Source organism: Salvelinus fontinalis, unplaced genomic scaffold, assembly GCF_029448725.1.
Source record: "Salvelinus fontinalis isolate EN_2023a unplaced genomic scaffold, ASM2944872v1 scaffold_0324, whole genome shotgun sequence".
In the NCBI taxonomy this organism is placed as follows: Eukaryota; Metazoa; Chordata; class Actinopteri; order Salmoniformes; family Salmonidae; genus Salvelinus; species Salvelinus fontinalis.
Window position 1 is genome coordinate 139,631 of NW_026600533.1, and position 24,654 is coordinate 164,284.

A 24,654-nucleotide genomic window follows, 5' to 3' on the forward strand; every position below is an offset into this window, starting at 1 on the left:
TCAGTTGGACACATCTTCCTCCATTTCATTCAGTTGGACACATCTTCCTCCGTTTCATTCAGTTGGACACATCTTCCTCCGTTTCATTCAGTTGTTCACATCTTCCTCCATTTCATTCAGTTGTACACATCTTCCTCCATTTCATTCAGTTGGACACATCTTCCTCCATTTCATTCAGTTGTTCACATCTTCCTCCATTTCATTCAGTTGTTCACATCTTCCTCCATTTCATTCAGTTGTACACATCTTCCTCCATTTCATTCAGTTGGACACATCTTCCTCCGTTTCATTCAGTTGTACACATCTTCCTCCATTTCATTCAGTTGGACACATCTTCCTCCATTCCATTCAGTTGGACACATCTTCCTCCATTTCATTCAGTTGGACACATCTTCCTCCGTTTCATTCAGTTGGACACATCTTCCTCCATTTCATTCAGTTGGACACATCTTCCTCCATTTCATTCAGTTGTTCACATCTTCCTCCATTTCATTCAGTTGTACACATCTTCCTCCATTTCATTCAGTTGGACACATCTTCCTCCGTTTCATTCAGTTGGACACATCTTCCTCCGTTTCATTCAGTTGGACACATCTTCCTCCATTTCATTCAGTTGGACACATCTTCCTCCATTTCATTCAGTTGGACACATCTTCCTCCATTTCATTCAGTTGGACACATCTTCCTCCATTTCATTCAGTTGGACACATCTTCCTCCGTTTCATTCAGTTGGACACATCTTCCTCCATTTCATTCAGTTGGACACATCTTCCTCCATTTCATTCAGTTGGACACATCTTCCTCCATTTCATTCAGTTGGACACATCTTCCTCCATTTCATTCAGTTGTTCACATCTTCCTCCGTTTCATTCAGTTGTTCACATCTTCCTCCGTTTCATTCAGTTGGACACATCTTCCTCCGTTTCATTCAGTTGGACACATCTTCCTCCGTTTCATTCAGTTGGACACATCTTCCTCCGTTTCATTCAGTTGGACACATCTTCCTCCGTTTCATTCAGTTGTCCACATCTTCCTCCGTTTCATTCAGTTGGACACATCTTCCTCCGTTTCATTCAGTTGGACACATCTTCCTCCGTTTCATTCAGTTGGACACATCTTCCTCCGTTTCATTCAGTTGGACACATCTTCCTCCGTTTCATTCAGTTGGACACATCTTCCTCCGTTTCATTCAGTTGGACACATCTTCCTCCGTTTCATTCAGTTGGACACATCTTCCTCCGTTTCATTCAGTATATTACATATCTGTAATTGAGTCAGAGTCGCTAAGCCTTGTGGGATATTAATGAATGTGAACTCAGCAACCGTAATTCCAGAACAGTCCCACTGTTGTAATAGTGGGATGTGTATCTTCTGACAGACTCTATGCTGAGTAAAGTCATGTTTTTATCCTAAAACGTTTTTCTACCAGAACCAAAGTGTGGATGCAGTCACTATTTAGAGCAGTCTAATCTCATTAACCCAGAACTATAATCTTGTGTGATTAAGTTCTGGGTCCATACGTGTTAGAAACTACAGGAGGTGAGACACATGTTATTTGTTACAGCAGTTTCCATGGAAACATACAGAGGGGTTTATGCAAATCAACCCTTTCTGTCTTGACACATGAAGGAGGAGTCTCTGAAAACCTATTTAAAGCAGTCTGTCCTGACTCAGCTCAACAGTCTCCAGTCTACCAACTGGTCTCTGTAATAACTATTTAAATCAGTCTGTCCTGACTCAGATCAACAGTCTCCAGTCTACCAACTGGTCTCTGTAACTTCATCTTTGTCTCTGTAGTGTAAAGTCTTCAGGTGATGATGGGGGTATTGAATCATCTCTCTACTCTCCTCCTTCTCTCTCTCCTTCCTCCTGCTCTCTCTCGTGTAGTGAACAAGTTCAGTGATGTTACAGAGTGCACAGAGTTCTTCCTGGGGGGAACAACTCCAAATATCCCAGGTATTTTGGTTGATGGGACAGTCCGGGACCAGAACCGCTACAAGCCGATCTGCCAGTTGTTCAACAACATCTACAGGTTTGCAACTCTCTACGACACGACCAACAGGATCCCTGTGTTCTCAGCCTACTCCTTCTCTGGTCCTCCTACAAACTGCAGACCAAAAAATCAACGCTGGATGATAGAGCCCCAGGTAGGATCATATTACATAACATGTGTATTTGTTTACTGCTGTATATCACAAACAGTTATGTTACAGAATATACAACTACCACTATGGAGGGTATAGAGACTTGATTGTGGATTGTGAACCTCCCCCCTGAAAAGAGGGTTTATTGAACAGAAAACTTGTGAATTAATTCATGTATGACTGTTGTTTCCTGCAGCTCAACGGGGTGAACAACCCTGAAATGCAAAAGGACAGTAAAGAGATTGAATACCAACACCAGGCTGGGAACTACGACTATAAGAACTCGATACCAAATAAAGGGGTGAACAGAGGTCACCTCTTCCCATGTTCACATGCGTGTGACAATGATACTCAGAAGTCCACCTTTACCCTGACCAACATCGTTCCCCAGGTGGTGTCCTTCAACGGGGGCAGCTGGAATGATATGGAGGAAAATGTCAGAGAAAAGCTGATGACGGACTGTTTTAGTAACAACAGGAAGATAAAGGCCTATGTGGTGACTGGAGCAGTTCCCAGTGAGAGCAACACACTGAACAACAGAGTGAACATCCCAGATATCCTGTGGACAGCCTACTGCTGTTACAACAACAACCTGAGACAGTGGATGGCTGAAGCACACTGGGGGGAGAACAAAAAGGAGGACAAGGGGAAAAAAATGCCCTCATATACCTTGGCAGAGCTGTATGACAAGTTGAACCCGAACCCGAACCCGAACCCAAACTTCTCAGGTGGTGGTGTCCAGGTGTTCCCAAAGCAGTGTCCAACTGGTGTCAACCCTACCCCTACCCCTACCCCTAACCCTACCATTACCCCTACCCCTACCCCTACCCCTACCCCTAACCCTACCATTACCCCTACCCCTACCATTACCCCTACCCCTAACCCTACCATTACCCCTACCCCTAACCCTACCATTACCCCCAACCCTACCATTACCCCTACCCCTACCATTACCCCTACCCCTAACCCTACCATTACCCCTAATCCTAACCCTAACCCTAACCCTACCACTACCCAAAATGCTACTCCACCCCCTAACCCCTGGAGGAAGTATCTTGAAATCAGTGAGGAATGAGGAATATTTACAAATCATTAATAAATAGTTCTGGAAGGATCTTTGGATGATCTGGGTCCAGATGCTCTCACCATATCAACAAACTATCATTACTGTTAGACTAATGATTATCAGGGTTATAATGGTAATGAGGGTTGTTATGGTAATGAGGGTTGTATTGGTAATGAGGGTTGAAATGGTAGTGAGGGTTATAATGGTAATGAGGGTTATAATGGTAATGAGAGTTGTAATGGTTATGAGGGTTGTAATGGTAATGAGGGTTGAAATGGTAGTGAGGGTTATAATGGTAATGAGGGTTATAATGGTAGTGAGAGTTGTAATGGTAATGAGGGTTGTAATGGTAGTAAGGGTTATAATGGTAATGAGGGTTATAATGGTAATGAGGGTTGTAATGGTAGTGAGGGTTATAATGGTAATGAGGGTTATAATGGTAATGAGAGTTGTAATGGTTATGAGGGTTGTATTGGTAATGAGGGTTGAAATGGTAGTGAGGGTTATAATGGTAGTGAGGGTTATAATGGTAGTGAGGGTTGTAATGGTTACATGTCAACATATGTACACTTTCACTTGTAATACTTTTCTATGTCTATATATATCTATATACTCTTCTCTGAATTACATTTACATTTACATTTAAGTCATTTAGCAGACGCTCTTATCCAGAGCGACTTACAAATTGGAAAGTTCATACATATTCATCCTGGTCCCCCCGTGGGGAATGAACCCACAAGCGTATGTTACCATAGAGATACTATTATATGTTCTGAATGTAATTCTATCACTGTTACCATAGAGATACTATTATATGTTCTGAATGTAATTCTATCACTGTTACCATGGAGATACTATTATATGTTCTGAATGTAATTCTATCACTGTTACCATAGAGATACTATTATATTTTCTGAATGTAATTCTATCACTGTTACCATAGAGATACTATTATATGTTCTGAATGTAATTCTATCACTGTTACCATAGAGATACTATTATATGTTCTGAATGTAATTCTATCACTGTTACCATAGAGATACTATTATATGTTCTGAATGTAATTCTATCACTGTTACCATAGAGATACTATTATATGTTCTGATTGTAATTCTATCACTGTTACCATGGAGATACTATTATATGTTCTGAATGTAATTCTATCACTGTTACCATAGAGATACTATTATATGTTCTGAATGTAATTCTATCACTGTTACCATAGAGATACTATTATATGTTCTGAATGTAATTCTATCACTGTTACCATAGAGATACTATTATATGTTCTGAATGTAATTCTATCACTGTTACCATAGAGATACTATTATATGTTCTGAATGTATTCTATCACTGTTACCATAGAGATACTATTATATGTTCTGAATGTAATTCTATCACTGTTACCATAGAGATACTATTATATGTTCTGAATGTAATTCTATCACTGTTACCATAGAGATACTATTATATGTTCTGATTGTAATTCTATCACTGTTACCATGGAGATACTATTATATGTTCTGAATGTAATTCTATCACTGTTACCATAGAGATACTATTATATGTTCTGAATGTAATTCTATCACTGTTACCATAGAGATACTATTATATGTTCTGAATGTAATTCTATCACTGTTACCATAGAGATACTATTATATGTTCTGAATGTAATTCTATCACTGTTACCATAGAGATACTATTATATGTTCTGAATGTAATTCTATCACTGTTACCATAGAGATACTATTATATGTTCTGAATGTATTCTATCACTGTTACCATAGAGATACTATTATATGTTCTGAATGTAATTCTATCACTGTTACCATAGAGATACTATTATATGTTCTGAATGTAATTCTATCACTGTTACCATAGAGATACTATTATATGTTCTGAATGTAATTCTATCACTGTTACCATAGAGATACTATTATATGTTCTGAATGTAATTCTATCACTGTTACCATAGAGATACTATTATATGTTCTGAATGTAATTCTATCACTGTTACCATAGAGATACTATTATATGTTCTGAATGTAATTCTATCACTGTTACCATAGAGATACTATTATCTGTTCTGAATGTAATTCTATCACTGTTACCATAGAGATACTATTATATGTTCTGAATGTAATTCTATCACTGTATGTATCCATCTTCTTCCCATCTGAAGGAATAAACATCTATAATGAATGAAGCCTGTGAGAGTCTGGTGTTTTGTTCTCATGCTGTTTAAATGTAGCCATGTGACTCCAAAATGTTCCAATTCAACATTAAACCACATTATTTGAGCTAAAAATATAAATTATTGAAAGCACTATTTTAGTTGTCAGTTATTCATTCAAACTTTTCCATAACTACGTGTCCAACCAGTCCAGCATACCAGCTAGCTACCATTTCTCAAAACATACCTGGAGCTTGTGAAGAAGCTACCATGTCTCTAAACATACCTGGAGCTGGTCAAGAAGCTACCATGTCTCTAAACATACCTGGAGCTGGTCAAGAAGCTACCATGTCTCTAAACATACCTGGAGCTGGTCAAGAAGCTACCATGTCTCTAAACATACCTGGAGCTGGTCAAGAAGCTACCATGTCTCTAAACATACCTGGAGCTGGTCAAGAAGCTACCATGTCTCTAAACATACCTGGAGCTGGTCAAGAAGCTACCATGTCTCTAAACATACCTGGAGCTGGTCAAGAAGCTACCATGTCTCTAAACATACCTGGAGCTGGTCAAGAAGCTACCATGTCTCTAAACATACCTGGAGCTGGTCAAGAAGCTACCATGTCTCTAAACATACCTGGAGCTGGTCAAGAAGCTACCATGTCTCTAAACATACCTGGAGCTGGTCAAGAAGCTACCATGTCTCTAAACATACCTGGAGCTGGTCAAGAAGCTACCATGTCTCTAAACATACCTGGAGCTGGTCAAGAAGCTACCATGTCTCTAAACATACCTGGAGCTGGTCAAGAAGTTACCATGTCTCTAAACATACCTGGAGCTGGTCAAGAAGCTACCATGTCTCAAAACATACCTGGAGCTGGTCAAGAAGCTACCATGTCTCAAAACATACCTGGAGCTGGTCAAGAAGCTACCATGTCTCAAAACATACCTGGAGCTGGTCAAGAAGCTACCATGTCTCTAAACATACCTGGAGCTGGTCAAGAAGCTACCATGTCTCAAAACATACCTGGAGCTGGTCAAGAAGCTACCATGTCTCTAAACATACCTGGAGCTGGTCAAGAAGCTACCATGTCTCAAAACATACCTGGAGCTGGTCAAGAAGCTACCATGTCTCTAAACATACCTGGAGCTGGTCAAGAAGCTACCATGTCTCTAAACATACCTGGAGCTGGTCAAGAAGCTACCATGTCTCAAAACATACCTGGAGCTGGTCAAGAAGCTACCATGTCTCTAAACATACCTGGAGCTGGTCAAGAAGCTACCATGTCTCTAAACATACATGGAGCTGGTCAAGAAGCTACCATGTCTCAAAACATACCTGGAGCTGGTCAAGAAGCTACCATGTCTCTAAACATACCTGGAGCTGGTCAAGAAGCTACCATGTCTCTAAACATACCTGGAGCTGGTCAAGAAGCTACCATGTCTCTAAACATACCTGGAGCTGGTCAAGAAGCTACCATGTCTCTAAACATACCTGGAGCTGGTCAAGAAGCTACCATGTCTCTAAACATACCTGGAGCTGGTCAAGAAGCTACCATGTCTCTAAACATACCTGGAGCTGGTCAAGAAGCTACCATGTCTCTAAACATACCTGGAGCTGGTCAAGAAGCTACCATGTCTCTAAACATACCTGGAGCTGGTCAAGAAGCTACCATGTCTCTAAACATACCTGGAGCTGGTCAAGAAGGATTTTCAAACATTATTCTAGAATCATCAAAATCCAGGCTGCATCACATCCTGCCGTGATTGGGAGACCCATAGGGTGGCGCACAATTGGCCCAGCATCGTCCAGGTTTGGCCGGGGTAGGCCGTTAATTGTTAATAAGAATTTGTTCTTTACTGACTTGCCTATTTAAATAAAGGTTAAATTATTTAAAAAAATATTTTTAAGCAGTGTTCTCAAATAATCTCACCAGCAGAGGTCAGCCTTGTTTCAGTTTTCAAACCTCCAATCCATGACCTCTGTGGACAGGACAGGTTTCATTTGATTGATTGATATATATATAATGTATATATATATATAAAATACATTTTGTTTTTGGATGAATTTACCTCTGCCTAGATTCCTTTTATGGATTATTTGGCTTGAAGACCATTGCGATGCGTTTTTACCCATTGAAGACTATTCAGAAAGACTACAAAAAACTACAAGGCTACTTCCTGGAAAATGACGTGTCACTTTAGTAGTGAATAGAAAAAAATATATTGGATGAGTTGGAGAGAGAGAGACAGAGAGGGAGGCAGAGAGAGAGAGACAGAGAGAGAGGGGCAGAGAGCAAAGGAGGCAGAGAGAGAGAGAGGGAGGCAGAGAGAGAGAGACAGCGAGGCAGAGAGAGAGAGAGAGGCAGAGAAGAGAGAGAGACAGAGAAAGAGAGAGAGAGGCAGAGAGAGAGAGACAGCGAGGCAGAGAGAGAGATGTAGACAGATATAGAGAGAGGGAGGCAGAGAGAGAGAGATATGCCATATATTAATTTGAGACAATTTCACACAACAGAAATGATCCTGCAGCAACAGGAAATTGTTATGTTGTTTATAATTAATGGACATTTCTTCTAGGGGTTGTTCAAAAATAGTTTGGTCAAAAAAAGTACAAACTTTAGAAGCCTTTTTAACCTGGAATACATTACAAATTAGCATTTCATTCTGTGCAGGAAAATTCCTACAACAACAGGATGATCAAATTAAGATACGGCTCCTGTAGGTTTCACAGCAGTATTTCGTTCCAAGCAGGTTTTTCAGTTTTTGCAGCAAACAAAAAGAAAATACCCTTTTACAATGTACAAAATACAAAAAGTATCATATCTGGTGTAAGAGATATGATGCAGAACGTATGTTCAGAGTGTCAAGATCCAGACGGGTTTGAGCGCTATCAGGAGTACCTTCCTTGGGAACCTAAATCTAGACAGAGTCACACAGACAGAATGACAGACAGACAGATGCACAGACATGTAGTGGTGAAGTTCAGCGACGTTGAAGATTGTGAGAAGTTCTTTATGGATAAGATAACTCTTTAGAACCATTGTCATGTTTTATCAGACCCAGCTCTGCCAGCTGAATTTAACAACACACCACTTATTGTAAGTCGCTCTGGATAAGAGCGTCTGCTAAATGACTTAAATGTAAATGTAAATGTTGTATATAGGAGAGGTCGGGTAAATTTAAGAACCCACCCCGTATTGTATATAGGAGAGGTCGGGTAAATTTAAGAACCCACCACTTATTGTATATAGGAGAGGTCGCAATTTACGCAACAAATTGGTCCATGCCAAACTTCCAGCCACAAAAGAAAACGAGCCAGGCTCTTTCACGCCCTCTTCTGATTGGTAGCTATAAATGCAGATGCTGAGCCCAGTGCAACAATCTGATGAAGTGTGAACGTTTCTGCCACCCACATACAGGAGAACGGTTCCAAATAAAAGGCATAATTACGTGCTCCACCACCCATGTTATCTACATGATTAAATGTCCATGTGGGTTGTGTAATGTCGGTAAACACCACCCATGTTATCTACATGATTAAATGTCCATGTGGGTTGTGTTATGTAGGTAAACACCACCCATGTTATCTACATGATTAAATGTCCATGTGGGTTGTGTTATGGAGGTAAACACCACCCATGTTATCTACATGATTAAATGTCCATGTGGGCTGTGTTATGTAGGTAAACACCACCCATGTTATCTACATGATTAAATGTCCATGTGGGTTGTGTTATGTAGGTAAACACCACCCATGTTATCTACATGATTAAATGTCCATGTGGGCTGTGTTATGTAGGTAAACACCACCCATGTTATCTACATGATTAAATGTCCATGTGGGCTGTGTTATGTAGGTAAACACCACCCATGTTATCTACATGATTAAATGTCCATGTGGGCTGTGTTATGTAGGTAAACACCACCCATGTTATCTACATGATTTAATGTCCATGTGGGCTGTGTTATGTAGGTAAACACCACCCATGTTATCTACATGATTAAATGTCCATGTGGGTTGTGTTATGTAGGTAAACACCACCCATGTTATCTACATGATTAAATGTCCATGTGGGTTGTGTTATGTAGGTAAACACCACCCATGTTATCTACATGATTAAATGTCCATGTGGGTTGTGTTATGTAGGTAAACACCACCCATGTTATCTACATGATTAAATGTCCATGTGGGCTGTGTTATGTAGGTAAACACCACCCATGTTATCTACATGATTAAATGTTCATGGGGGTTGTGTTATGTAGGTAAACACCACCCATGTTATCTACATGATTAAATGTCCATGTGGGCTGTGTTATGTAGGTAAACACCACCCATGTTATCTACATGATTAAATGTCCATGTGGGCTGTGTTATGTAGGTAAACACCACCCATGTTATCTACATGATTAAATGTCCACGTGGGTTGTGTTATGTAGGTAAACACCACCCATGTTATCTACATGATTAAATGTCCATGTGGGCTGTGTTATGTAGGTAAACACCACCCATGTTATCTACATGATTAAATGTCCATGTGGGCTGTGTTATGTAGGTAAACACCACCCATGTTATCTACATGATTAAATGTCCACGTGGGTTGTGTTATGTAGGTAAACACCACCCATGTTATCTACATGATTAAATGTCCATGTGGGTTGTGTTATGTAGGTAAACACCACCCATGTTATCTACATGATTAAATCTCCATGTGCGTTGTGTTATGTAGGTAAAACCTCTCGTTATCTCAGAGAATTAGTGAACATAAAAGTTCAATCAGGAGTAACGACAGGGATTATCCAGTCGCAGTACATTGTAATGACCTACAACATGACATTAATACCTTTAGGTTGTGTGACAGAGAGAATGTCAAGATATCAGACAGGGGAGGTGATATAACACTGAGCTAATGAGAATGTTTGGGGATTTTCACCCTCCAGACATGATTCCCTAAAGGTCTTAATGATGAAATGTCCATGCATGTTATGTTGAGAATGTCAACATGAATTAATGCCTCCACTTCAGACTACTCTGACGTTTCTTCTTGAACGGAACCCAATGATTAATGAAAACTTACTTGATGTCCTCATTGTGGGTTAACAGACGTGTTCAGGGCCAGCCCTCCCATTAGACCGTCGCCTATGGCAGCACCTGAATTTGAGACGATATTTTGACAATTGTCTGCTGCCCTCCGTCGCCCCTGTTCGGTCACTACACCACCCTCCGTCGCCCCTGTTCGGTCACTACACCGCCCGCGGCGCCCCTGTTCGGTCACTACACCGCCCGCGGCGCCCCAGCCACCAGCTCATAGTGCTGCTACAGTTCCCTCCCCCACCCCATTCCCCCTTCTCCCGAAGTTCACTCACACTATCCTTGGTAGGAATGGTGATGTGTCTTTATATGGGATTATCCAATTGTGAAACATGAATAAATGAATCTGCCAAATAAATGATTGTATTTTGTTTAAGTGTGTGTGTGAGGAAGACGATTAGTGATTAAGACAGTAGCCTAACTAACCTGTTATCGTTAGTGATTAAGGCAGTAACCTAACCTAACCTGTTAACGTTAGTGATTAAGACAGTAGCCTAACCTAACCTGTTAACTTTAGTGATTAAGACAGTAGCCTAACCTGTTAACTTTAGTGATTAAGACAGTAGCCTAACCTAACCTGTTATCGTTAGTGATTAAGACAGTAACCTAACCTAACCTGTTATCGTTAGTGATTAAGGCAGTAGCCTAACTAACCTGTTAATGTTAGTGATTAAGACAGTAGCCTAACCTGTTAACGTTAGTGATTAAGACAGTAGCCTAACCTAACCTGTTAACGTTAGTGATTAAGACAGTAGCCTAACCTAACCTGTTATCGTTAGTGATTAAGGCAGTAGCCTAACCTAACCTGTTAACGTTAGTGATTAAGACAGTAGCCTAACCTAACCTGTTAACGTTAGTGATTAAGACAGTAGCCTAACTAACCTGTTAACGTTAGTGATTAAGGCAGTAGCCTAACTAACCTGTTAACGTTAGTGATTAAGACAGTAGCCTAACCTAACCTGTTAACGTTAGTGATTAAGACAGTAGCCTAACCTAACCTGTTAACGTTAGTGATTAAGACAGTAACCTAACCTGACCTGTTAACGTTAGTGATTAAGACAGTAGCCTAACCTAACCTGTTAACGTTAGTGATTAAGACATTAACCTAACCTGACCTGTTAACGTTAGTGATTAAGGCAGTAGCCTAACCTAACCTGTTAACGTTAGTGATTAAGACAGTAGCCTAACCTAACCTGTTAACGTTAGTGATTAAGACAGTAACCTAACCTAACCTGTTAACGTTAGTGATTAAGACAGTAGCCTAACCTGACCTGTTAACGTTAGTGATTAAGACAGTAGCCTAACCTAACCTGTTAACGTTAGTGATTAAGACAGTAACCTAACCTGACCTGTTAACGTTAGTGATTAAGACAGTAGCCTAACCTAACCTGTTAACGTTAGTGATTAAGACAGTAGCCTAACCTAACCTGTTAACGTTAGTGATTAAGACATTAACCTAACCTGACCTGTTAACGTTAGTGATTAAGGCAGTAGCCTAACTAACCTGTTAACGTTAGTGATTAAGACAGTAGCCTAACCTGTTAACTTTAGTGATTAAGACAGTAGCCTAACCTGTTAACGTTAGTGATTAAGGCAGTAGCCTAACTAACCTGTTAACGTTAGTGATTAAGACAGTAGCCTAACCTGTTAACTTTAGTGATTAAGACAGTAGCCTAACCTGTTAACTTTAGTGATTAAGGCAGTAGCCTAACCTAACCTGTTAACTTTAGTGATTAAGACAGTAGCCTAACCTGTTAACTTTAGTGATTAAGACAGTAGCCTAACCTAACCTGTTAACTTTAGTGATTAAGACAGTAGCCTAACCTGTTAACTTTAGTGATTAAGACAGTAGCCTAACCTAACCTGTTATCGTTAGTGATTAAGACAGTAACCTAACCTAACCTGTTATCGTTAGTGATTAAGGCAGTAGCCTAACTAACCTGTTAATGTTAGTGATTAAGACAGTAGCCTAACCTGTTAACATTAGTGATTAAGACAGTAGCCTAACCTAACCTGTTAACGTTAGTGATTAAGACAGTAGCCTAACCTAACCTGTTATCGTTAGTGATTAAGGCAGTAGCCTAACCTAACCTGTTAACGTTAGTGATTAAGACAGTAGCCTAACCTAACCTGTTAACGTTAGTGATTAAGACAGTAGCCTAACTAACCTGTTAACGTTAGTGATTAAGGCAGTAGCCTAACTAACCTGTTAACGTTAGTGATTAAGACAGTAGCCTAACCTAACCTGTTAACGTTAGTGATTAAGACAGTAGCCTAACCTAACCTGTTAACGTTAGTGATTAAGACAGTAACCTAACCTGACCTGTTAACGTTAGTGATTAAGACAGTAGCCTAACCTAACCTGTTAACGTTAGTGATTAAGACATTAACCTAACCTGACCTGTTAACGTTAGTGATTAAGGCAGTAGCCTAACCTAACCTGTTAACGTTAGTGATTAAGACAGTAGCCTAACCTAACCTGTTAACGTTAGTGATTAAGACAGTAACCTAACCTAACCTGTTAACGTTAGTGATTAAGACAGTAGCCTAACCTGACCTGTTAACGTTAGTGATTAAGACAGTAGCCTAACCTAACCTGTTAACGTTAGTTAGCTACAACTAGTGGATATAATTTTAGATAAAAGTAATCTATAAACATTTCAAATAATTTGCTACCATTTCTAACCGACAAAAAATATCAGTAAGCTATTTTTTTTAAACAATGAGAAAAGAGACACAATCTCTAAACCAAATAAATTCTCTGGTGAAATGTATCAGTGTGCAGCAATGTCCATCAGCCGGTGTGGAGAATTACAAGCCTACGAGGACAGGACATTCATTCGCCAAGAACGACGAGCCCCCGTTAGCTGATTCTAGCAGCGAAGAGGACAAACCGGAGGAGTCCGAGCCATGCACTTCCACCGATGATGACAGCTCTCTGGCTGGACAAGAACAGGTGGTCGCACCAGGCCTAGCTACACCTCCAAACAATGCCGGGGAAGACCCTACCATCTTGGACCCAGACTCAGATTCGTCGCTCCCCGTCCCCGGTGACAGTGGTGGTGCTGCTGCTAAATCCGACTCCCAGACAAAACATAGAAGATCCCGGTGAGTGGCCAGAATATATGAATGGATCTTTACGGGATATGTTAGCGCAGGCTGGGACACATCAGGATAAGGAGGGGAATTTACCAAGAGATGAGGAGCAACAAACGTTTTCGGTGGCTAACTACAATAGGAGGATGGCGAACAGGGAGAGAGTGGAGAGACCAAGGCTAGTCTTTTCCAAGCAAAACGATGCAGCCTTCTGTTTTTGCTGCAAACTTTTTTCACACGAGTGCAAATCTGCGCCGGTCAGGGATGGAACCAGGGACTGGAAGAATCAGTGTCACCTCCTCAGCCTCTCATGAGAAGTCACATGACCACCCAGATAGTTTCCAGAGGTGGAAGGAGCTGGAGATCAGGCTGGTGTCCAAGCAAACTCACATGATTTGATTTCAGGACCCTGGACAGCTACGGAGAGAAAACTTCGCTGACTGCAATGCAGCACCACAGCAGAGGAAAGAGGTCACTCTACACAATAAATACATGATGATGTTGGTCAATCACATTCAATATGGAAATAAACCAAATTCGTTAAGGCTGGGTCATTGACATAACGCTTATTTTACACTGCTCCAGCGAAACGAGGCCGCCATGCATTTATAACCAGGCCCACCCATTTATAACGAGGCCCACCCATTTATAACGAGGCCCACCCATTTATATCGAGGCCCACCCATTTATAACGAGGCCCACCCATTTATAACGAGGCCCACCCATTTATAACGAGGCCCACCCATTTATAACGAGGCCCACCCATTTATAACGAGGCCCACCCATTTATAACGACGCCCACCCATTTATAACGAGGCCCACCCATTTATAACGAGGCCCACCCATTTATAACGAGGCCCACCCATTTATAACGAGGCCCACCCATTTATAACGAAGGCCCACCCATTTATAACGAGGCCCACCCATTTATAACGAGGCCCACCCATTTATAACGAGGCCCACCCATTTATAACGAGGCCCACCCATTTATAACGAGGCCCACCATGCATTTATAACGAGGCCCACCCATTTATAACGAGGCCCACCCATTTATAACGAGGCCCACCCATTTATAACGAGGCCCACCCATTTATAACGAGGCCCACCCATTTATAACGAGGCCCACCCATTTATAACGAGGCCCACCCATTTATAACGAGGCCCACCATGCATTTATGAACGCGCTTGTTTCCAAAGCTCAAATGATCTTACTGTGTTTTACAGTTCTACAGGAATATTAAAATATATGTTAAATATGTAATATAAAAGTGTTATTTCTATTGTAATTGTAACAATTATGGGGTCGTACCATGTGTGATAACAGGTGTGATATTATTAATCAGAAACTCGTTTTCCTACTGTAGGTAGTAGGTTACATAGTGACAGCAACATTGTAACTCTCCGATGCAGCGGTTAAAGTGAAACTCCCTTCTGCCTGGTAAGGAACCTCCTATATGTACACGCGTCCACCCAACATGTTAACGGTCAGAAACACACAATTACACAGATAATTGGAGATTATTTCTTCATCCTCCAATAAATAAGTGGTAAGACTTCCTGTTTGACGGACACAATTATCCTCCATAGATGTCGGTATAGACAAATACTACAATACTGTCGCATGTACTGATTAAATACCTCCGTGTCTGGGAAGGGCTTGGTGTGTTTGGTTCTGATTAAATACCTCCGTGTCTGGGAAGGGCTTGGTGTGTTTGGTTCTGATTAAATACCTCCGTGTCTGGGAAGGGCTTGGTGTGTTTGGTTCTGATTAAATACCTCCGTGTCTGAGAAGGGCTTGGTGTGTTTGGTTCTGATTAAATACCTCCGTGTCTGGGAAGGGCTTGGTGTGTTTGGTTCTGATTAAATACCTCCGTGTCTGGGAAGGGCTTGGTGTGTTTGGTTCTGATTAAATACCTCCGTGTCTGAGAAGGGCTTGGTGTGTTTGGTTCTGATGAAATACCTCCGTGTCTGGGAAGGGCTTGATGTGTTAAACTAAAACCAGGGCTCGAATTGACTGAGGGTATCACGTATCCTTTGTTAAAGCAAAGAGCAAAAATGTTAACTATTGTTTTCTTTATATTTGTAAATAAATACATAAAACGTATCCAGATGATATCAAGCGTTCTATAACAATGCTTAACTCTGTGACGTCTTATGGTAGAAACAAGCTCTGAAATGCCCGAGAAAGACGGGACTCCGATGCATATGGAGATATATTGTTTTGAAACTTCTGTATGTGTAATGTTTACTGTTCATTTTTATTGTTTATTTGACTTTTGTATATTATCTACCTCACTTGCTTTGGCAATGTTAACACATGTGTCCCATGCCAATAAAGCCCCTTGAATTGAATTGAATTGAATTGATATATTGATTCCTCTCTATGGCAATCTGAAGCTGAACTGCAGCTTATAATATTCGAAGAGATACAAAAAAAACTGACTCTACTATTCTGTCCCTTTTAATTGAGCTTTTCTCTTTCTGAAAAGAGAAAATATTTGTTTAAACCCAGGCAGCTTTTAGTGAAGCACTTCTGTTGTTGGGTTTTACAAGGGACGAGAAGCCAGCGGTTGAAGCTTACAGTTTTCTGCGTCAGTGGAGCCTCTGTCTGGGTGGAAAGGTCACTTTTGAAAGTGCCAAGTTTAGATCCATGAGGATGTCTAAGATGTAATTATTTTTGTCTCGTCTTGGGCGGCAGAACATCCAGGGCATTGGTGATTTTATCAATGTAATCAGATCATCGGCAGAACGTCCAGGTCCGGGGCAGAACGTCCAGGTCCGGTCCTGGACGTGTTTAATACGTTTTATGTACACACTTTATTAGAATACTTATGAAATGCACATGCATGGTGGGCCTCGTTATAAATGCATGGTGGGCCTCGTTATAAATGCATGGTGGGCGTCGTTATAAATGCATGGTGGGCCTCGTTATAAATGCATGGTGGGCCTCGTTATAAATGCATGGCGCCCTCGTTTCGCTGGAGCAGTGTAAAATACGCTTCATGTCAATGACCCAGCCTTAATGAATTTCGTTTATTTCCATATTGAATGTGATTGTCCAACATCAACATGTATTTATTGTGTAGAGTGGCCTCTTTCCTCTGCTGTGGTGCTGCATTGCAGTCAGTGATGTTTTCTCTCGGTAGCTGTCCAGGGTCCTGAAATCAAATCATGTGAGTTTGCTTGGACACCAGCCTGATCTCCAGCTCCTTCTACCTCTGGAAACTATCTGGGTGGTCATGTGACTTCTCATGAGAGGCTGAGGAGGTGACACTGATTCTTCCAGTCCCTGGTTCCATCCCTGACCAGCGCAGATTTACACTCTTGTGAAAAAAGTTTGCAGCAAAAACAGAAGTCTGCATCGTTTTGCTTGGAATAGACTAGTCTTGGTCTCTCCACTCTCTCCCCGTTCGCCATCCTCCTATTGTAGTTGGCCACCGAAAACGTTCGTTGCCCCTCATCTCTTGGTAAATTCCCCTCCTTATCCTGATGTGGCCCAGCCTGCACTAACATATCCCGTAAAGATCCATTCATATATTCTGGCCACTCACCGGGATCTTCTATGTTTTGTCTGGGAGTCGGATTTAGCAGCAGCAGCACCACCACTGTCACCGGGGACGGGGAGCGACGAATCTGAGTCTGGGTCCAAGATAGTAGGGTCTTCACCGGCATTGTTTGGAGGTGTAGCTAGGCCTGGTGCGACCACCTGTTCTTGTCCAGCCAGAGAGCTGTCATCATCGGTGGAAGTGCACGGCTCGGACTCCTCCGGTTTGTCCTCTTCCCTACTAGAATCAGCTAACGGGGGCTCGTCGTTCTCGGCGAATGAATGTCCTGTCCTCGTAGGCTTGTAATTCTCCACACCGGCTGATGGACATTGCTGCACACTGATACATTTCACCAGAGAATTTCTTTGGTTTAGAGATTGTGCCTCTTTTCTCATAGTTAAAAAAAAATATTCGCTTCCTGATATTTTTTTGTCTGTTAGACATGGTAGTAAATGATTTGAAATGTCTATTTAATGTATAAATATATAATATAATGTCTACTTTTATCTAAAATTATATCCACTAGTAGTAGATAGCTAACGTTAACAGGTTAGGTTAGGCTACTGCCTTAATCACTAATCGTCTTCCTCACACACACACTTTAAAAAAAATACAATCATTTATTTACATCACCATTCCTACCAAGGATAGTGGGAGTGAACTTCGGGAGAAGGGGGAATGGGGTGGGGGAGGGAGGGAACTGTAGCAGCACTATGTGCTGGTGGCTGGGGCGCCGCTGGCGGTGTAGTGACCGAACAGGGGCGACGGAGGGCGGTGTAGTGACCGAACAGCCCTCTGACCGAACGGAGGGCGGCAGACAATTGTCAAACTATCGTCTCAAATTCAAGTGCTGCCATAGGCGACGGTCTAATGGGAGGGCTGGCCCTGAACACGTCTGTAAAACCACAATGAGGACATCAAGTAAGTTTTCATAAATCATTGGGTTCCGTTCAAGAAGAAACGTCAGAGTAGTCTGAAGTGGAGGCATTAATTAATGTTGACATTTACAACATAACATGCATGGACATTTCATCATTAAGACCTTTAGGGAATCATGTCTGGAGGGTGAAAACCCCCAAACATTCTCATTAGCTCAGTGTTAATGTAACAGGGTTTCATTGGTGATTCCCCTTGCCACTTTATTGTTAAGCCAATGGGTTTTTGGTTTTAGTTTTGTCTTGCCGTCACCTATTCAACATGGCATCTTATTGGCTGGTTTGCGTAGCTTGCTTACGAGGGAGGATGTTTCAGTTAGAATCGTCCCAGTGAACAAGCACCAAACCAGCGGTAAGTTGTTGGTTGCAAAGCACTGTACGTCAAAAGTGATTTTTATACTCCCAAGTGATGATTTAAGTGTACAATTTATATACATTTGTTCGTAAATGTTATTCGAACATCACACATAAGATGCAGTGTTTTTTGGAGAATATTGGTTGTGCATTTTGGTTGTAAAGAATTCCCGCCAGTACTAGCTAGCAACTTACTGTGTCTGGTGGGGGGGGTTCATATATTTTGTACAGTGCGTGAGTGCAGAGTTGGATGGTGAGCCGTGCATTGCATGACGTGCAATTTTGTGCTGTTCCTATCAGAATAAATCTCCATGACTGGTGCTACACTTTGGAGTTCGTGTCGAGGATTGATTGTACACAACGCAAGAAGAGTACTGTTACATTAAATCACCTCCCCTGTCTGATATCTTGACTTTCTCTCTGTCACACAACCTAAAGGTATTACTGTCATGTTGTAGGTCATTACAATGTACTGAGACTGGATAATCCCTGTCTTTACTCCTGATTCAACTGTTATGTTCACTAATTCTCTGAGATAACGAGAGGTTTTACCTTCATATCACAACCCACATGGACATTTAATCATGTAGATAACATGGGTGGTGTTTACCTACATAACAACCCACATGGACATTTAATCATGTAGATAACATGGGTGGTGTTTACCTACATAACACAGCCCACATGGACATTTAATCATGTAGATAACATGGGTGGTGTTTACCTACATAACACAACCCACATGGACATTTAATCATGTAGATAACATGGGTGGTGTTTACCTACATAACACAACCCACATGGACATTTAATCATGTAGATAACATGGGTGGTGTTTACCTACATAACACAACCCACATGGACATTTAATCATGTAGATAACATGGGTGGTGTTTACCTACATAACACACATGGACATTTAATCATGTAGATAACATGGGTGGTGTTTACCTACATAACACAACTCACATGGACATTTAATAATCTAGATAACATGGGTGGTGTTTACCTACATAACACAACCCACATGGACATTTAATCATGTAGATAACATGGGTGGTGTTTACCTACATAACACAACCCACATGGACATTTAATCATGTAGATAACATGGGTGGTGTTTACCTACATAACACAACCCACATGGACATTTAATCATGTAGATAACATGGGTGGTGTTTACCTACATAACACAACCCACATGGACATTTAATCATGTAGATAACATGGGTGGTGGAACACGTAATGATGTCATTTATTTGGAACCGTTCTCCTGTATGTGGGTGGCAGAAACGTTCACACTTCATCATATTGTTGCACTGGGCTCAGCATCTGCATTTATAGCTACCAATCAGAAGAGGGGGGAAAAGAGCCTGGCTCGTTTTCTTTTGTGGCTGGAAGTTTGGCATGGACCAATTTGTTGCGTAAATTGCGACCTCTCCTATATACAATACGGTGGGTTCTTCAATTTACCCGACCTCTCCTATATACAATACGGGGTGGGTTCTTCAATTTAAGCTGGCAAAGCTGGGTCCGATGATAAAACATGACAATGGTTCTTGACAGCATCTCCCACTTTGTGCGAGTTCAAAGTCTATGTGGTGGTGAACATTACAGAGGTCTTTACCTCTAGTGGCTCTTTGTTGTAGCAGTTCATCTGGTGTTTCCCCTAATGCCACATTAAGAGCTTCATCCACACATTGTGGAGAGGAGCCTCTTAGAAACACATTGTGGAGAGGAGCCTCTTAGAAACACATTGTGGAGAGGAGCCTCTTAGAAACACATTGCACATCTCAGCTGCTGTTTCTACAGAGTCCTCTGTGGAGAGACATATACCACGCAGTCTGAAACACTGGCTTCTTGGAAGTTCTCTGTTTAATGTCTCAGGGTGGAATCTGTCTCCCTGTAATATAGTATTGTCTCAGGGTGGAATCTGTCTCCCTGCAATATAGTATTGTCTCAGGGTGGAATCTGTCTCCCTGTAATAGAGTATTGTCTCAGGGTGGAATCTGTCTCCCTGTAATAGAGTATTGTCTCAGGGTGGAATCTGTCTCCCTGTAATAGAGTATTGTCTCAGGGTGGAATCTGTCTCCCTGTAATAGAGTATTGTCTCAGGGTGGAATCTGTCTCCCTGTAATATAGTATTGTCTCAGGGTGGAATCTGTCTCCCTGTAATAGAGTATAACTGTCCGTTTGTTTTCTATAAAGAGTTGTAAACAGAGATGCTGGTTTCATTAACTAGTGGAACCAAAAGAGATGCTGGTTTTATTAACTAGTGGAACCAAAAGAGATGTTTGTTTTCATTAACTAGTGGAACCAAAAGAGATGCTGGTTTTATTAACTAGTGGAACCAAAAGAGATGCTGGTTTTATTAACTAGTGGAACCAAAAGAGATGCTGGTTTTATTAACTAGTGGAACAACAAGTGATGCTGGTTTTTATTAACTAGTGGAACCAAAAGAGATGCTGGTTTTATTAACTAGTTGAACTAAAAGTGATGCTTGTTTTATTAACTAGTGGAACCAAAAGAGATGCTGGTTTCATTAACTAGTGGAACCAAAAGAGATGCTGGTTTCATTAACTAGTGGAACCAAAAGAGATGCTGGTTTTATTAACTAGTTGAACTAAAAGTGATGCTTGTTTTATTAACTAGTGGAACCAAAAGAGATGCTGGTTTCATTAACTAGTGGAACCAAAAGAGATGCTGGTTTCATTAACTAGTGGAACCAAAATAGATGCTGGTTTCATTAACTAGTGGAACCAAAAGAGATGCTGGTTTTCATTAACTAGTGGAACCAAAAGAGATGCTGGTTTTATTAACTAGTGGAACCAAAAGAGATGCTGGTTTTATTAACTAGTGGAACCAAAAGAGATGCTGGTTTTATTAACTAGTGGAACCAAAAGAGATGCTGGTTTCATTAACTAGTGGAACCAAAAGAGATGCTGGTTTCATTAACTAGTGGAACCAAAAGAGATGCTGGTTTTCATTAACTAGTGGAACCAAAAGAGATGCTGGTTTCATTAACTAGTGGAACCAAAAGACTGGAATTGAAATGGAATTGATCTCAACCCTGCTGTAAGCATAATTATTAACATTAACAAGAGTAATGGCAGCACATCATCAAGGAATTAAACTGTATTTTATTTATTAAAATAGAATTCTGGCCCCTTACATACTTTTTATATTTGATATAAACAGAGAAGAGATGGACAGAGGGAAGAGAAGAGTATAGAATATAGATATATATAGACATAGAAGAGATGGGTAGAGAGTGGAGAGAAGAGTATAGAATATAGATATATATAGACATAGAAGAGATGGACAGAGAGGGGAGAGAAGAGTATAGACTATAGATATATAGACATAGAAGAGATGGACAGAGGGAAGAGAAGACAATAGACTATAGATATATATAGACATAGAAGAGAAAAGTATTACAATTGAAAGTGTACATATGTTGACATGTAACCATTGTAACCCTCACTACCATTATAACCCTCGTTACCATTACAACCCTCATTACCATTATAACCCTGATAATCATTAGTCTAACAGTAATGATAGTTTGTTGATATGGTGTGAGCATCTGTACCCAGATCATCCAAAGAACCTTCCAGAACTATTTCTCATGGAATTGTAAAGATTCCTCACTACGGAAGGAATTCTTCCAACTGGGTTAGGAGGAAGTGGTAGGTTAAGGACCTCTTGGACAATCTTTTGGGAACACCTTGACAAGACCATCTTTACCTTTGTAATGTTTGTTCAACATGTCTTCGAGTGCTCCCAAGGTTTGTTGATCCAATGCCCCCGTCCCCTCCTTGTTCAACCCCCAGTATGCTCCGGCCATCCACTTCTTGTTCTTCTTGTACTTCTTGTTTTCACAGCAGTAGGCTGTCCACATGAGATACGGGATGTTCACTCGGTTGTTCAGTTTGGTTTTGTTGTTGTTGGGAACTGCTCCAGTCACCACATAGGCTTTTATCTGGTCGTTAGCATCCTTACAGTTCTCCACAAGAGTTCCTCTGACATTTCTCTCCATTTCTTTCCAGCTGCCATTGTTGAAGGTGATGTCCTGGGGAACGATGTTGGTCAGGGTAAAGGTGGACTTCTGAGTATCAAGGTCATGAGCATGTGAACTTGGGAAAAGGTGACCTTTGTTCACTTTATATTCTGAGATTTTATAGTCATTTTGCTCAGCCTGGTGTTCGTATATGCCTCCCTCTTGTATCTGCATTTCAGTGCGGTTTATGTTTTTCTCCCCGTCGAGCTGCAGGAAACAATCATTAATTTACAAGTTTTCTGTACAATAAACCCTTTTTCTGTACAATAAACCCCCTTTTCTGTACAATAAACCCTCTTTTCTGTACAATAAACCCTCTTTTCTGTACAATAAACCATTTTTCTGTACAATAAACCCTCTTTTCTGTACAATAAACCCTCTTTTCTGTACAATAAACCCTCATTTCTGTACAATAAACCATCTTTTCTGTACAATAAACCATAGTTTCTGTACAATAAACCCTCATTTCTGTACAATAAACCCTATTTTCTGTACAATAAACACTCTTTTCTGTACAATAAACCCTCTATTTTTTGGGTGGGGGGGGGGGGTTCACAATCAAGATAATCAAGTCTCTACACCCTCCACAGTGGTAGTTTTATATTCTGTAACATAACTGTCTGTGATATACAGCAGTAAACAAATACACATGTTATGTTATATGAAAAAACATTAGTCCTACCTGGGGCTCTATCATCCAGGGATCATCTGGTCGACCCGTTATATTACCAGTGAAGGTGTAGGCTGAGAACACAGGGATCCTGTTGGTCGTGTCGTAGAGAGTTGCAAACCTGTAGATGTTTTTGTACTTCTGGCAGATCGGCTTGTAGCGGCCCTCGTTCTTGAATATCCCATCATACAAAATATACAATTGACCCAGTAGGTGAATGTTCCACAGGTCAATAATTTAACAAAAAGAGAAGCAGCAAGTATATTTACTTTAGGTCCTCAAAACCCTTTTTCTTCTTCAATAAAACTAAAAGTCATCAATGGATTTAAACAAAACCTCTTGGTCATGTAGAGACACTAACCAACCATTATCACATTGAATAAGAGCTTTCTACCTGGTTTCTAATTGGACTCATTTATCTGTTACAACTGACCCTATGTTACTTTGTTCCCCAGTCTACCCTACCTTCATGTATAATATTTAAACTGACTGCTTCATTTAAGTAAAACATTTTTAATATCTTAAACTACCATAAAAATGTTAAACAGCTGAAGCAGGTCACACTATTTCACTTCTTGTAAAATTACCTTTTGTAGTTGTGATTTAAAGATGTGGACGTCTATTTGCTAATTGTTTACATCAAATTGTGCCTTGAATGTTGGCTTGTATGACGTATGATATAATATGAATCAATTTCTCATTTCATGAAACTACAGGAATCCTTTGTTTCAGGGAAACATTATATTTGTTCAACATGCGTGTGGGGAGGAGTTCCCCTTTCTGTCCAATGAGGTCATTTCTGGACAATATTTCAGCAAGTAAAATGATGGTTCTACTTTAGAATGTGGAACACACAGCCAATAGGGAGGTTTGATTGTTACACATGATAAATAGTCACACCTGTTCCACATACAGAGGAGTTTATCCAACCCTCCTTGTCCAGTCTTGACCACTAATTATACCAGACAGGACTCATCTTCATACAGAGGAGTTTATCCAACCCTCCTTGTCCAGTCTTGACCACTAATTATACCAGACAGGACTCATCTTCATAGAGAGGAGTTTATCCAACCCTCCTTGTCCAGTCTTGAACACTAATTATACCAGACAGGACTCATCTTCATACAGAGGAGTTTATCCAACCCTCCTTGTCCAGTCTTGACCTCTAATTATACCAGACAGGACTCATCTTCACACAGAGGAGTTTATCCAACCCTCCTTGTCCAGTCTTGACCACTAATTATACCAGACAGGACTCATCTTCATACAGAGGAGTTTATCCAACCCTCCTTGTCCAGTCTTGACCACTAATTATACCAGACAGGACTCATCTTCATACAGAGGAGTTTATCCAACCCTCCTTGTCCAGTCTTGACCACTATTATACCAGACAGGACTAACTCTAGGCCAGTTCCTCTGTTTACTTCAGACACATCTTCTTCCACATATCATCACAGAAAAGTTAATCAGTTAGATAATGTTTACCCAGTGGCATCCTGAGGCATTGATAGATCATGAGAGA

At 40.8% G+C, this 24,654-nt stretch overlaps 2 protein-coding genes across 4 annotated transcripts in view; one reads left to right on the top strand and one right to left on the bottom strand.

Moving 5' to 3' along the window:
• Positions 1 to 24,654, bottom strand: part of LOC129845588 (endonuclease domain-containing 1 protein-like) — a 51,482-nt gene that overhangs the window by 22,341 nt on the left and 4,487 nt on the right. Inside the window, exons 2-3 of one of the 3 annotated variants that reach the window (XM_055913440.1) lie at positions 23,145 to 23,303; positions 21,523 to 22,669 (exon numbers count right to left, since the gene is read on the bottom strand). The exons of 1 other annotated variant lie outside the window; for it this stretch is intronic. In XM_055913440.1, the coding sequence (XP_055769415.1) occupies positions 22,097 to 22,669; positions 23,145 to 23,159 (588 nt within the window). In that variant the 5' untranslated portion in view covers positions 23,160 to 23,303 and the 3' untranslated portion in view covers positions 21,523 to 22,096. Of the gene's footprint in view, positions 1 to 21,522; positions 22,670 to 23,144; positions 24,104 to 24,654 lie in introns of those variants that run through there. One more of the 3 variants, XM_055913441.1, reaches the window with a different exon arrangement.
• Positions 1,216 to 5,416, top strand: LOC129845587 (uncharacterized). The gene is made up of 2 exons (XM_055913436.1): positions 1,216 to 2,147; positions 2,341 to 5,416. The coding sequence occupies exons 1-2, from the start codon at positions 1,815 to 1,817 to the stop codon at positions 3,217 to 3,219; spliced, it is 1,212 nt and encodes a 403-aa protein (XP_055769411.1). The 5' UTR covers positions 1,216 to 1,814; the 3' UTR covers positions 3,220 to 5,416.

Bases quoted from the DNA above. Each gene is read 5' to 3' on its own strand.
- LOC129845587 (XM_055913436.1), top strand. From the start codon at position 1,815: ATGATGGGGGTATTGAATCATCTCTCTACTCTCCTCCTTCTCTCTCTC. The intron at 2,148-2,340 runs GTAGGATCATAT...TGTTTCCTGCAG, and splicing joins GCTGGATGATAGAGCCCCAG to CTCAACGGGGTGAACAACCC.